This window comes from Scomber scombrus, chromosome 12 (assembly GCF_963691925.1).
Source record: "Scomber scombrus chromosome 12, fScoSco1.1, whole genome shotgun sequence".
Lineage (NCBI taxonomy): Eukaryota > Metazoa > Chordata > Actinopteri > Scombriformes > Scombridae > Scomber > Scomber scombrus.
The window spans coordinates 20,388,937-20,403,053 of NC_084981.1; the positions used below are offsets into that span (position 1 = coordinate 20,388,937).

Below are 14,117 nucleotides of genomic sequence, written 5' to 3' on the forward strand. Positions count from 1 at the left end.
GCATGACACAATGAAAGGTGAAACCTCAGTTTACAGATAGAAACCTGACAGTGGCTGGTATTTATAGCGTACAATAAACAGAAGAGCAAAGCAGCACAACAATAAGCTAGACAAATTCTCTTGAGTTTAAATGAGGTTTAGTTTACATGATTTTTACTTGCTCCTAGTAATGAAACTCTGAGAAAATTCTTAGAAATGTGACATTTTCTAAGAATGTAAGAATAGATCCTGGAAAACATAAAAGTTATTCACAAGGCACCTTAGCCCTTAAGAGAACGAGTAGGGAGGAGGACTTTTAAGAGGCTTAAGAATGTCTTAAGCAGAGAAGAAAATCACGGAAATACAAAGACGTAGGAGAAATATGCTACAAACACTTAATGGCAGCGAATTAATGAAACGCTATAGATTAGATCATGCAGGGATAATGTTTGTGGTTGATTTGTAATGTGCTCACTTCTCCCAAAAAGCGCTAAACATGTATCTTCAGAATCAACAAAACCATACACCAAAAGTGTGTGTGTGTGTGTGTGTGTGTGTGTGTGTGTGTGTGTGTGTGTGTGTGTGTGTGTGTGTGTGTGTGTGTTACTCAAAAATGCAACAACATCTAAAATTTGATCTAAAGACACAAAGGCAATTTCCTAAAAACGGCTTAGCCAGCAGGCTCAAATTTGACCGGTAGTGCAGCAATATTACTCCTCCAGCTTCCATATTGTGGCTGTGCAGACTTGAACAACACATACTGTGAGAAGTCCATATGAGTCTACATACAATGAACCTCTAACCAAGACTCTAAAGTTTGATTTTAAAAAAATTGTTCAAATGTCTGAGCATTTTTACTCTTTCATCTTATGACTCATACTGACTTTTTTACTTTTTTCATTTCATTAATCTGCAGATAGCCTAGATCACAGAAAATGTATTTAACTTCAGTGCCAGTAAGTACAGAAAATAAAGCCATGACATCCAAATCACCCTGAAAGACTAGTGCCCATAATCATTTAAATATTAGCCCCCAACTCAGGCTCTGTGTGTGGTCTTGGTTTCTTATCACACAACACACATTTACTTAATACATCTCAGTATCAAATTCATCCCTGACTGCTGATTTCTTTTTTGGAAAATTTAAAAAAAAAGACATAGTCTGTAGGAGCTGGCAAAAATAGCTGAAGTTATTCTAAGTTGTAAACATTTCAAGGCAACAGCATAAACTTTTGTCAATAGGTGCATTATAGTTCAGAAAAATCACAATGACAATTCCCCAAATCTCTTATATCTGATCATGATTCTGTTATACCAAAGTGCAGATCAGTCAGCACTAATAGACAACAGCATCAGCAAACCAAACACAAGGAAGGAGACATGCAGTGTTCACCTTAAAGGATGGGTTCATGCTTTTCAAGTCTGTATTAAAACAATCAGCTCTCCATATGAACACTGAAAGAGGTTTTCCTCACTGTAATCATTTCTCCTGTTCATGCTGGCTATAAAAGATCCACTTTAAAAACACTTTCAATGTAAGTGATGGGTACAAAATGCACATCGTGTCCACACAGTCATTTTGTGTAAAAATATAACACTGAGTTGATCTGAAGCTTATATGAGGCTTCAGTGGGCAGAATTAGTCATATCAAGTGGATATCTGCCACATTTACAGTCTTTTTAGCATCAGAGTCCCTCTTAGTGTTTCCCTGTTGAGCTGTGGTGGAAGTTTAGTAACAAAAAGAGGGACTTTGGCACTAAAATAATGGTAACGTTGAAAGATATCTACTTGATTTGAGTTTATATGAAGCTTCATATCAGCTTCAGATAATATTTTAAATACATTTTTGCACAGAAAGAGGCTTTGTCCCCCACTTGCACTGTAAGTGCATTATGAAGGAACAGGAGGAACGATTATGGTCAGTCACATACAGTCCTACATGCAAGCGCACATCCTTGGTGGATTACTTTGTAGCATGAACAGTGTATATATTTGAAAGATAAAAACAGTTGCTGACGTGATGACTTTCAGTTGTTGCAAAATCCTGTTTGTGAGTATTACACAAACAGCTCTGTGGTGTTTTGGTTTCGTATAGGCCTTTAAATGCATTAATCTGTAGCTCCAACTGGACTTCCTGGATTATATTTCATTGATTTATATTCATTTTCATCCCTTGAATTGTTTTAACACAGGGCTGATTTCAGTGTCAGTTCAGCCTAAAGCTCATAGTTAACAAGTTTTATCTTCTTTGTTTAATCTGTAAAAGTTGATATATGAGCCGGTATATTTCTTGGCCAGGAGCAGTCACTTGGGTGTGTTGTCATCACCACAATGTTGCAAGGCAACAGAAACAGAGACTCTAGGAACATAATTCATTGTAAAAAAACATAATATGTTGTTTTTAAGCTTTTGTGCAGTTAAACAAATAGGATATAACGTTTAAGTTAGTGAGCTATGTGTGGTAACAATCTTTTCATATACTGTATACTGTAACTCCTGGCAAAAACATGAAGAAGAGCTTTAAAATTGTCAAATTATTCTTTTATTTAGGCCGAATGTGACAGCAGCTTTCATTGCATGTAATGATGAGTGCACAAAGCCCAGATGGCAGCGACCCAAAACCATTATATTCCCACAGAAACTAAACACATACACATTAACATGGTTCTAAACCTTCAAAAAAAAGCATGCAGAGACCTGTTCGTTATCTGTGTCAAGTTGTTTCAAGTTGTTCTACCTGAATCAGGAGTTCCCCTGTCAGTCAGATACTGTATATGACCCAGTTTGTGGGCAGTGCAACAGAAAGCAGCTGGCAGAAATGAGATCAAGTTCCAAGTGTTATTCTAAAGATCAAAATGGCAAGCATATGTTTCCGATTATTTCTAGGAGTTTCCCTCAACCAACATGGGGAAGTTATGTAATTTCAGACCCTGATGGAAAAACGGTTGTCTTACCCTCTGATTCTTCGTACAGAAAATAACAGTACCACATTCTTTCATTGTGAAATATAAAGTGTTGATTATGTGTTTAATACAAACCTGTGTGAAGTGTGTGTGCGTGCATGTGTGTATGTGATGCTTTATTCAAGATGTAAAAACAAAACTAAGCTTATTTACTTATGGAAAGTTAATGAGACCGCATTCCATTGTATTTAATCTAAACTGATCTGAAGCTAGACTTATTTTCTGAACAAATATGCTTCAAGTATTTCACCTCAGGGAATTTTTAAGTTAGTATTACTGTAGGAGCTCTCTCCTTGCTATATGTGTAAGAACCTGATACTGAAAAACACCTGCACAGACCACACGCAAATACACACATAGTGCTGAAACATAAATCAATGAAATAATTAGTTAATTGACAGATTCAATTTTAATCAGTTTTGATAACATGCTATGCCAAATGTTTAGTTTAGGGTGTCAGCATGCTAATTGCCGGCTGAAGATAATGTCATTAGTTTATTTTAAGTATTGTTATTAGTTAGAAATAATCAAATACAAAAACATTTGATCTGACTATATTAATTCAGGGAATCACTAAAGAAGGGGTTGAATAAGTAAATAAATATTTCACTTCCTTTATTTTTTCCCACATGGACTCCCGCGGGAGAATGACAGCCATGCTCTTGAGTTCATCATCACAACTAGCGTGATTGGCTGGAAAAGACATCACATGTGAAGAGATGCGTAAACACAGACAGATGATTCATATTTTACTCTCCTGATCATGTCGGGAAATTAATTAAAATGATAAAGTCTAGACTGATTACAACAGCTAAGTGATAGTGCGTCAGAGAGCAAGCAGAATGACTGTATATACAATAACTATCATACAATTAACACTGACTTCCACTCATATTCTGTCTTTAAATACTAAATCAGTCATTTTTCCCGACAAGTCATTAGGGTCTCAATTGAAATTTGAGAAATTTCTTCTCCGTTAATAAGATTTGTAGACTTATAGTAGCTTTGATGTCTGTTGTGTGGGCATTGATTGACAGCTGTGATTGACAGCTGGCCTACCTGCTCTTCTGCCCTATTTTATCCAGTGTGGATTGAGATATTTGAGTCTGGACCAACACTACAATCCCCTAAGCAATGACATTTAACTCACTAAAGAAGCCAAACATTTGCTTGTTCCAGGTTTTAAAGAGTATTGATAGCTTTTCTCTGTCTTATATCCTACCGTTGTAAATTGAACATCTTTGGGTTTTAGAGTTTCGGCTGATCAAAACAAGAAAACTGGAAACAACTAAATGATTCATCTGATAACTGAAAGATAATTGACAGATTGGTGCAGCCCCACAAAATACATTCAGCTCCCTTTCGACCTTCTTGCTCCTGCTTTGTCTTTCAGCAAATCTCACTGATTCATCAGTATTCAGGCTGCGTCTTAGGGGGGGGGGGGTTTAAACACAATGATGCTTTAGATCAGCCTGTCTCGGTCACCTGGTTGCACTCTACTGCCTCATATTACCCTGCTAAATTCTTATGTGGTGTCTATTGCTGCGGTCTGGTTTTCATATAGAGCTTTCTAATTATAGTCGTCTAGTTGTGTCACGGCACAAGGTCCTGGCAGGGGGTAAGGTGTTCAAGAGAGATGCAGAAAAGCACAGTTTGGGATATATCTAGGCTATATTTTTCATATTGTCTACAATTCTCATGTGCAGAGCCAAACCAACAATGAACTCTTCCTATTTACAAATATGGTATGTTTATCCAAAGCCTGATATATGTTTAGAGCTCCATTATTGTCCAAAAACTATTACAGTGAAATCTGGCAGAACAGAGCAGCTCATCACTGTGAGAATAGCAGCTTTCTCAGCTGATAAGCAAGCAGCTGCAAAGGTTATCACACACTCGACCAACATTGTATCAAGCACACTGAGGAGAAAGATGGTGTGTTGTGTGTGTGTGTGTGCGCGTGCATGATGATAACATAGTACCAAATGCTTACATGATACAGTAGTGTTTTTTAGCTCAGTGGGGTCTATTCTCAGAGCTCTTTCATGCTGCCCCCTGCTGTGGTAGTATGTGTGTGTGTGTGTGTGTGTGTGTGTGTGTGTGTGTGTGTGTGTGTGTGTGTGTGTGTGTGTGTGTGTGTGTGTGTGTGTGTGTGTGTGTGGATGATCTACAGTCTCACACTATCACCTGCTGAGAATCCTCAACTCAGACTGTGCACAAGTCTCAACCTCTTGCCCAGAAACTTTGAGTCCAAAGCGAGGTCAGCTTTCAACTTCCTTTGCAGCTATCACAACATGAGTGCTGGACAGAGAGAGATATACTGCAAGTCAGCATGCACGCATCAGACGGTCTGATATCACATATCAAGTATAGCTATCAGCAAATAGCCATAGTCGTACATCACCTGGCGCACTTTCAGCACTATGCGCTGTTGGAGACGTGATGCACCTGTCACGTCAAAGCAACGCAACCACAGCGACTATGTGGCCATTTGACCCTGTCACCGTTTCTACTGAAGCCTTCACACGCAAACAGAATCGGCTGGTGCCACAAACCAAACATCTGGAGTTGCACATAGCAGAGAATAACAACATGGGCATCCCTCACTCCCCCCCTCCTTCCACCCCGAGCTCAGTATTTTTGGCAGGCCATGTCAGCAGTCTCTCCACCGTCCTTTACTCTCTCCCGCAGACGTATGAGAAACACACTTACCTTCATACAACCGGCCGACGATGCCCTCACATTTGAGCAGCGCGTCGGTGCGCAGACAACAGCGTTCATGTATGCATTGGTCTGTTTTTCTCTCGTCCCACTCAGCAGCAAAACTCAACTCAACGCTGCGCATTCATGCAGTTGGCAGAGAGAGAGACGGGCTGCAGGGGCAGGCAGGGGAGGGGGGGTATCTGACTGGTCCAGATTCCGACACATAACGGGCCAGCTGGTTACTTTGGATTTCTGCAAATAAACCACCAGATTGTAATCCCTTTAAAAACGTGCGTCAGAGTCCATGGCCAGATATTGGGTCACAGAGAGAGAGAAAGAGAGCGAGAGGGGACATATGACCAAATAAAAAGGTATTTATTCTTAAAATCAACTGCTTTCTAGTTCTGTACCCCTACAATACAACTACTAGTATTTCAGTTAAGTACATGAGATGTAACATAAGCAGTGGCCTAAAGAGTTATGGGTCTCTGTGCAGCAAAGGGGGCACTGAACTGGCCATCATATAAATCCATAATACCAACAGAATTAGATTTAATATTATATATTACATTAGAAGTTATTATTTGGATCTACATCAAAGTACACAATGAAAGAAGAATACTTTCGGTTTTGTCAGACAACATTTAAAGAGCAGCATTAACCAGTTGTTTGTTTTGCAGAATGCAAGAGGAAAGTTCATTTTTCAGGACTGGTGACTGGTGACAACTCACTGACAGATGAATAAGAAGGAGATGTGAAGTTAAACATTTGATTTTGGGGGGATTGACTGTAAGAGAGGCCTTCTGAGGGTGACCTGTCTGACAGAAATGTAATATGTTACAGGCTTACACCACATGTTATAGCTAAAATCATTTTGTGAAATGTTAACTGAGCTTTCACTCGATACAGTCATCAGATATGTAAAAGGATGGGTGTGTGGGTGTATATGAGGAAACAACTGTGCTGGAAATCTTCCCAAAGGAGCAACTGCAGCGGCAGTGTCATTCAGTCTCACTGCTTTTAATAGCTTTGCTCCTCACAGCGTGAAAGGTCCAGCATGTGATTTATGTATACTGGGATTAGCAACAGAAAGTAAACAATCAGGTAATGTATCATCTGGCCTTCCTCAAGATTTCCTACAAACAAATTGTCCCTGAGTTTACAGGTGGATCAAAAACTTGTTTTTCTGGAAGGTGATGTAATGGACTGCAAACTAAAAACAGAACACTACATCAGTCTTTGAGAATCTGTCCAATAAACAAAAACAAAAAAATCAGTGTTCACGTGCCTACACTTTGTCTCATTGTGAAATCCCCCGCATTAACTAATGAAAAAGTAATTTAAAAAATATAAAACAACACCAACGCCTAACTTCATCAACTTATTTCAATTGCCCAAGACCCTGAAATGTCTTTGTGTGCATGTTTTAGTTTCCTGAGGATGTTCACCAGATGTTTGTTTCCTCCTCCACACTGAATTGAACCCATGAGGATGATACTGTCAGATCTCCCCCTTTGCCCAAAACTCCTCTCACCCACACCTGCATGTACTGTAGATTTAGAATCCCTTCAAATACTTTGGATCCAGCGCGAAGACTTCATGGGTGAGTAACTCAATGACCCAGTTATGCAACTGAGAGCTAGTGGAATTCCTGATGGTTACTGAGTGCCAGCGAAATTCTTTATAGCAGTTAGTGGGTGCAAAATGTCACATTTCATAAACACTGCACACACAGAAAAACTGCCTACGTAACCCTGTCTTTTCCTGTGTTAATCTGAGACACAGTCTGACCCACATAAAGAAAATCCCCCCCAGTTCCCTTGAGTAAGTTTCACATAATTTAACTTCACAGAAGATTAACCTCTTGCCCTCTTTTTTCAGAAAAGTATGGGGCAAGTTGCTCAAATAGGCACAGTCTGGGTGAAAATCCAGAACAATACTTTAATATCATGTACTGTAGCTCCATAGTGATTTGGCCCACAATAATTTAGCAGGGATTTGGACAGACCTGGCCAGCTGAGGATCCTGTAAACTAATGATCAGATTTGAGTCATCAACCGGTCATTGAATCCCCATTAGACATGAGCCAACATTTGAGAAACTATTCCCAAGGACCCAGGGGTCTTCAAGGGTGGTTGCATAACCAGATTAGGGTAGTTGGTTTAAGGGTTGAGGGTCACTGAGGCCTGATTAGCTCTTTATCTTTACAATCTACAATCTGAATCGCCTGAAGCGGCTTCCCAAACACAAAGATTGCTGAATGAGCTCCTGTTCTGTGATTTCTTAGATTTTGAGGCCACCTGGCAGTGATCCAAGTCGGGGTTTTTCTCTTTTTCAGGTCTTTATAGTTCTTTGATCATACCAAAAAATCATGGATTAATGGCTCAATCCTTGTAGAATGCATAAATGTGATTTTGCAGCTGCTTTATAATCTGAACCTGCTGCTTTGGACGTTAAATAAATACATAAATACAGAGTCTGTGGTAAAAGGCAAAGTTAATGAAAAAATGAAATTAAATATTTGACTTGCAACAATCTATACTTGGTTGCCCATGAATTACATGCAAGAAATGCAATCAAAGGACAAAAGAATCTAATTTTCTTTTTAATAATTTAACCTCAGCCATCTCATTTTAAACAATTTCTGACTTGGCTGTGTTGCAGGGTAGATGATAAATTAAAAGCTCCTGCAGTGCCACCTACTGGTAAAATTGTATCACCAAATGGTCTAATATGTTTATATTTTATTGAGTAATGCAATAATGGACTTTTGGCTAATCTCACACGTCTCAGGACCATTTAACATTTGAGCACATTAAGCCAATCTTGGCTAGAAAAAAGGACATTAACACTAGTATTTGCTCCCATTTAAACCCGTTACTACTGCCAGATGTAGCTGCAGATGTGTCCTCTCTTTGTTTTAAAGGTTCATTTCAGGTCAGATACAGTCTCTTGTACGTGTGTGAGGGAAGATATCACATCTGTCAGTCTAACATAAATGTTTTTTTTTATCTCTGTGTCTAAACTAAATAAAGAGTTTTTCAGTGATACTTTCAGAAGAAGAATCACATATCTGGTTATGAACCCTCCTGTTTTGTTTGACACTTTAAAAATCTATTAGCACGCTTTTTTCCGATTGATAGTTTCTGACTTCTCTTAAAATTAACCAGTTAATGTAAAATCAAAGTCCCTGTGAGAAGCATAAAATGTCAGGAAACATTTCTTATATTGTTTTAGTGCTATTACATATTAGGGGTTGTTCCCGTCTGTAACACAGTGCAACAGTTTACAGACTATAAAGAGTTTGATGAACTGCATCCGCATTTGATGACAAAACACCTGCTTTGATATCACTGAATGAACCTTTTAACTATTACTTTAATGGGAAAATTGTTTTATTCGTGATAGCAAAGAAGCCATCAACTGACTAACATTTATTCATGTACAGATGACAGGTTGTTAAGCATGACTCAGAGATACTGAAGCTGAAAAACATCCTGGAAAGATGAGGTGTTTACAGCTGCAGTAACTCAATTTGGCACTAGATAATATTAAGACTGAAGCAGCTGTCGTTGTTTTCATTATTTACGCCTGTACTTCACTACTGTAATCTGTCAAAATATCTTCTATATCTTCTAAGGCCCATGACAATTTTTAAAAATGTTGCTCAACTTAACACATTTTTGTGTGGGCATCTTGATTAAAAAAGGTGTTTTCCTTCTCTTCTCCTTGGGGTGCGACCAATCCTTCCTAATCAAACCACACTAACTGACTTGGAGGCGTTCTTGGTGCTGCTGTGTTTCTCTCTTGAGCTCGTTGAGGAGGATGTGACTCAGTCCAGCATAATGGGATGTCAAGACAAGAAATCTTCTCTAGTGGGTGTTCTGGTAACCTAGAGGTTTGCACAATTTGTGTATCCTTAAGTTAAAAAAAAAATATATATATTTATACAAAATCCTGCATCATAGTCAACCTGCTTAAAGTCAGTGATGTTTGCATGCATGCATCAGAATGCTGCAATTAAATGGTCGGCATCTTAAACCCATAAACCACTGCGACCCTCCGTAAAGTGTTTTAATGATCAGTTATGAGCGTGTGATTAAATCATAGGTGGAGCTAAACCATTAAACAAAACACACAGATTTAACATCATTTAAATTGTGTTATGTGAAACTCTTTATGTAGTGAGTGTTACTACTCAGAATTGTGACTCCACTGGGGGAAAAAAGCACATTCCTGTTAGTTGCTGCTGAGTTTCAACCACAACACAGGTTATGTTAACAGTGAGGATGAACAGGTGCAGTACATCAGGTGGATAAAACAGTCAGTATGTCTATGGCACTCCGCAGTTTGATAATAACAGTAGATCTTTGTTGTATGTCACCACCCCATCTCTCTCTCTCCCCTTCATTTCCTGTCTACTCTCTCCACGGTTGCTATAACAAAGGCTTAAAAAAATGTGTAAATTTAATATATGTGTATTTCAAAAAACAGTCAAAATTTGCGAGCGTGAGTCCGTAAGTGGTATTTCAGGTGTTCCTTCTGTAGAAACCCTCTGCCGCAGACTTCACACTGGTGCGGTCTCTCTCCTGTGTGGCTCCGCATATGCTTCTTCAGATGTCCGCTGTGGGTGAAACTTTTAAGGCAGTGAGAGCAGCGGAAAGGTTTCTCACCCGTGTGGATCCTCATGTGTATCTTAAGATCCCCTTTCCGGCTGCACTCTTTCCCGCAAACGTGGCAGCGGTGCAGTTTCACCCCTGCGTGGCTGGCCATGTGCTCAGTCAGAACGGTCGTACTGTTGCACTGTTTACCGCACACGTGACAACATTTTGAGCCCTTGTGCGATTTAAGGTGCTCGCTAAGACTTTCGGTGGACCCGAAGGTCTTTCCACACACAGCGCAGAGGACACCTGCGTCCTTTGAATGCATGCGGAAAGCGTGATTTATCAAGTGAGGATTGGAGGAGAAAGATTTGTCACATAAATAACAGTGATAGCTGGGTGCAGCGGAGTTTAAATGAGATAAATCAGAGATAACACAACTCTGACTTTGTTCTGTCTGTGTTTGGTTTAGCCTTTCTCTTCCATCCTGGACACTTTCATTTTGGATGGGAAGCAGCGAGGGCAGAGGTAGCATTAAATGTGCATCTTCTGTTTCCTGCAACTCCTCAAACTGCTCCCCACTTTCACTGATCTGAGTCTGAGGTTTCGTGTCTTTTTGCTCATTTTGTCTCCATGATGAAGAGGGATGAGGTAGGTATAGGACATCTGCATCTTTAAACTCCTGAACCTGCTCTTCTTGTTGCTGATTGGCCCAGAGTTCCTCATCTTCCTCTTTAACGTGTTGGGGTTCTGGTTCCCTCTGAGCGACGCTGAGACTCGACTCCTGCTGATAGTGCTGCTGCTCAGGGTGAGTTTCCTCTTTACAAACCGACGACTGAGAGATGTCTGCAGAAAAGAGAAAAGATTTTATTTTTTATTCTGCTTTAGTTTTATCCCCAAAACACAAATATGTGCTGGAAGAACATATTTATCTATTATATAGACATGCTGCAAAATTCAACCAACTTAAAAGTAATAAAAAGTTATTCACTTTTAAGACACTGTTTTACTAGAGCAAAATCCTAGGCCTTTCAGGTTCAGGTTACTTTATTGATACCCGTAGGTAAATTTGTTTTGCAGTGAGATGATGTCCTCCATTTATACAATAAACAAAACAAATGTACAGTAGAGACAACAAATTAGACCTAAGAGACATAAAAAAGGACACAGAAAAGAGAAAAAGCATCAATGCCGAGAAACTGTCTCAATAAAGTAAATAACAACCAATTAAGAGCTCTCTTACTAAAACCCCGGTAAAGCAAGTTTAAAACCAAATAAATAGATCAATAATTTTATAAAGTTGCTGTGCAATATGTGTCTTTTTATGTACAACGTGTCGCTACAGCCTGTTCAGTTCAATAATAGCAGCATAAATAAACAGAATAAGATACATACATTTATTATTTCACTTAATTTTCTTCATCAAATGTATTAGCACTACTTGTTTATTCCCTGTTTTTTTCTTTTTTCTCTTTACTCTTTCTTACTTAGGGATTTTGGGATTGTCGTTACAATAGTTATTGTAAAGATGTTTGATCCTTCCTCTTTTCCTTTTTTTTTTTTTTTTAGAGATGTAACTATTGTAAGGGATCACAAATAAATATAGTAGGATATAATTAAAATTCAAACGCAATACAAATAAATAAGTTTAAACAAATAAACAAACATGAACATAGTTAACGGTGAGATGATTATTCTTACTGACACAGACAGATGTGTTTAAAGACAAACTAAACATACCTGTTTTCTGGTTGGAAACTAAATCCAGCAGCATCCCTCTGAGACGCTCAATCTCCTGCTGAGAACTGCAAGCTTCCTCTTCATATTTTGCGATGGTCCGCTCAAAAACATCAAATATCTCCTCGGCAGCAGCTGTCAGCCGCTCGTTAACGAAAGCCCTGAGAAGCAGCGGAGTGGACATCTTCAGATAAATGTTGTTTAATGAAGTGTGACAGGGAAGGTTTGATGATTTTCTATGTCCTGTGGTGTTAGCTTAGCTACCAGACAGATGCTACGGAACAAACAAAACGAAGAGCGGTCTGCGCATGTCAGAGATGTGCTGCCCTCCAGTGGACATCAGCAGGTATGAACAGATGAATGCAGAGGATGAAAAGTGTCATTATTACCCATAGACATATATTTTTAATATTCAACATGTTATTGAGCACATATTTTGCTGTTTTTAATTCTATGAAATCAATACATTTTTATAGTTTGTAAATAAATCATGACGTGGGCTTAAATGATGTCACAACACCAATTAAGCCAATGCCAGATTTTTGACTTTTTTCATGAAATATCTATTTTATATTCCAAAATCTACATGAACTAATGAATATATTTTAAAATGAGAGATAAATCTTGCTTTATAAGAAATGATCTTCCTTCATCATCATCATCATCATCAGATCATGTCCGCATCCGTGAAAAACATCTGAACTTATGAACTAGGTTTTCGTGGGTTTAATGGGTACACTTGCCCTAACAGTTGAAAACATCCATTAGAAAATTAAAAAGGTAATCAAAAAGGAATCAAATGTAATAAGTTGCATTACTGATTACATCTTAAATAGAGTAACTAGTAATATGTAACCTATTACATTTCCAAAGTAACCTTCCCAACACTGTATGATATATTTGGCATTATAACCTTTTTTTCTGTCTGCTCGTAATAACACTTTTCTCATGAAGAATTTTGAAGAGACAACTTTAATTGGTAATAGAGCATTTTTAAACTATACTGTATATTTTTACTTAAGTAAATGATCTAAGTATTTCATCCACTACTGCTAATAAAAGCAGTTTATATTTACATATTGGAGCAGCTTGGACTCTGGTATTGAAATAGTTTTTAGCTGTTTTACTTTGCAGCATTTTGTCAGTCTGAGGCAGAGTTATGCTTCAAGTGAAGAAATAAGTTACATTTTGTCATAATTAATTAAACTTTATTAATCTCATTTGGACTGGCCCCACTTCATTCCCAAGTCTACATAATCATTTTGTATTGACTGAAATATTTTCCCTCCCTTTTCCTTTTCCTTTTTATTTTTAAATAAGATGTTAGATTTTACATTTCAGATGCATGATAACAATTAAGGTAAAAATATAAAATATATTTTTAATAGAAAATTGTTTAAACTGACTGTAATGAAATAACACCAGAGAATAAACTAATGAAATCTATATATTATATATTAATGGTGCATTGAGCAAATATTAGTGCATATATACATATATATACGTATGCATGATCTATACGGCTGTTTGACTGGCCATACTTGGGTACACATGTTATCAAGTACACGGGTTGATACCAAGGTGAAAACACTCGCATGAAATCAAATGCTGTGTGATGTAATGTGATGTATCTGCTCTGAAATTTTGGGACCTTGACTTTTGTTTAAGACACACGTAAAGTGAGTGTGAACTGGACATTTTCATGAAACAAGATCAGTGTGTAAAACTATCAATATTTTTTAAGGGGGCCCTTATGTCGAGAGTAGCCTGAGTCGTGACCTGTGCCCGCCGCTCCCAGTTCTCGTCCTCATCCACCCTGTTGACCATCTGTCCCACGCTGAGCTCAGAGGGGATGAAAGGACAGTCGTGATGTGAGATCACTGTGCATCTCCATCTGCAGCTGGTACACAGACACAAACAAGAATGTACTGAAGTATTAATGATTGTTTTATGTTGCTTTTTGTTTTATATTTGTAACCTCTGAACATGGAGCCCTATTTAAGGAAGGACTGTAAACATGTTAAACTGGTTTGATACACCTCTTCATGGTCATAATGATCCATAATGTGAAACAATAAGGGCCAGTGCATGACTTTACTCTCACCACCAGAGGGAAGCAAATACTTTAGGATA

At 38.3% G+C, this 14,117-nt stretch overlaps 2 protein-coding genes across 2 annotated transcripts in view; both read right to left on the reverse strand.

The window, feature by feature from the left end:
- The window catches only part of LOC133991594 (equilibrative nucleoside transporter 1-like), a 37,839-nt gene extending 32,094 nt beyond the window's left edge, over positions 1–5,745 (reverse strand). Inside the window, exon 1 of the mRNA XM_062430053.1 lies at positions 5,656–5,745. The gene's annotated coding sequence lies outside the window, so the exon portion shown is untranslated. The remainder of the gene's footprint in view (positions 1–5,655) is intronic.
- A 3,962-nt stretch (positions 5,746–9,707) lies between these two features.
- On the reverse strand, positions 9,708–12,234 carry LOC133991595 (zinc finger protein 12-like). Its single transcript, XM_062430055.1, has 2 exons — positions 11,988–12,234; positions 9,708–11,093 (listed from the first exon to the last, which is right to left on the reverse strand). The coding sequence occupies exons 1-2, from the start codon at positions 12,166–12,168 to the stop codon at positions 10,141–10,143; spliced, it is 1,134 nt and encodes a 377-aa protein (XP_062286039.1). The 5' UTR covers positions 12,169–12,234; the 3' UTR covers positions 9,708–10,140.
- Positions 12,235–14,117: the final 1,883 nt, after the last annotated feature.

Bases quoted from the DNA above. Each gene is read 5' to 3' on its own strand.
- LOC133991595 (XM_062430055.1), bottom strand. From the start codon at position 12,168: ATGTCCACTCCGCTGCTTCTCAGGGCTTTCGTTAACGAGCGGCTGACA. The intron at 11,094-11,987 runs GTATGTTTAGTT...TCTTTTCTGCAG, and splicing joins AGTTTCCAACCAGAAAACAG to ACATCTCTCAGTCGTCGGTT.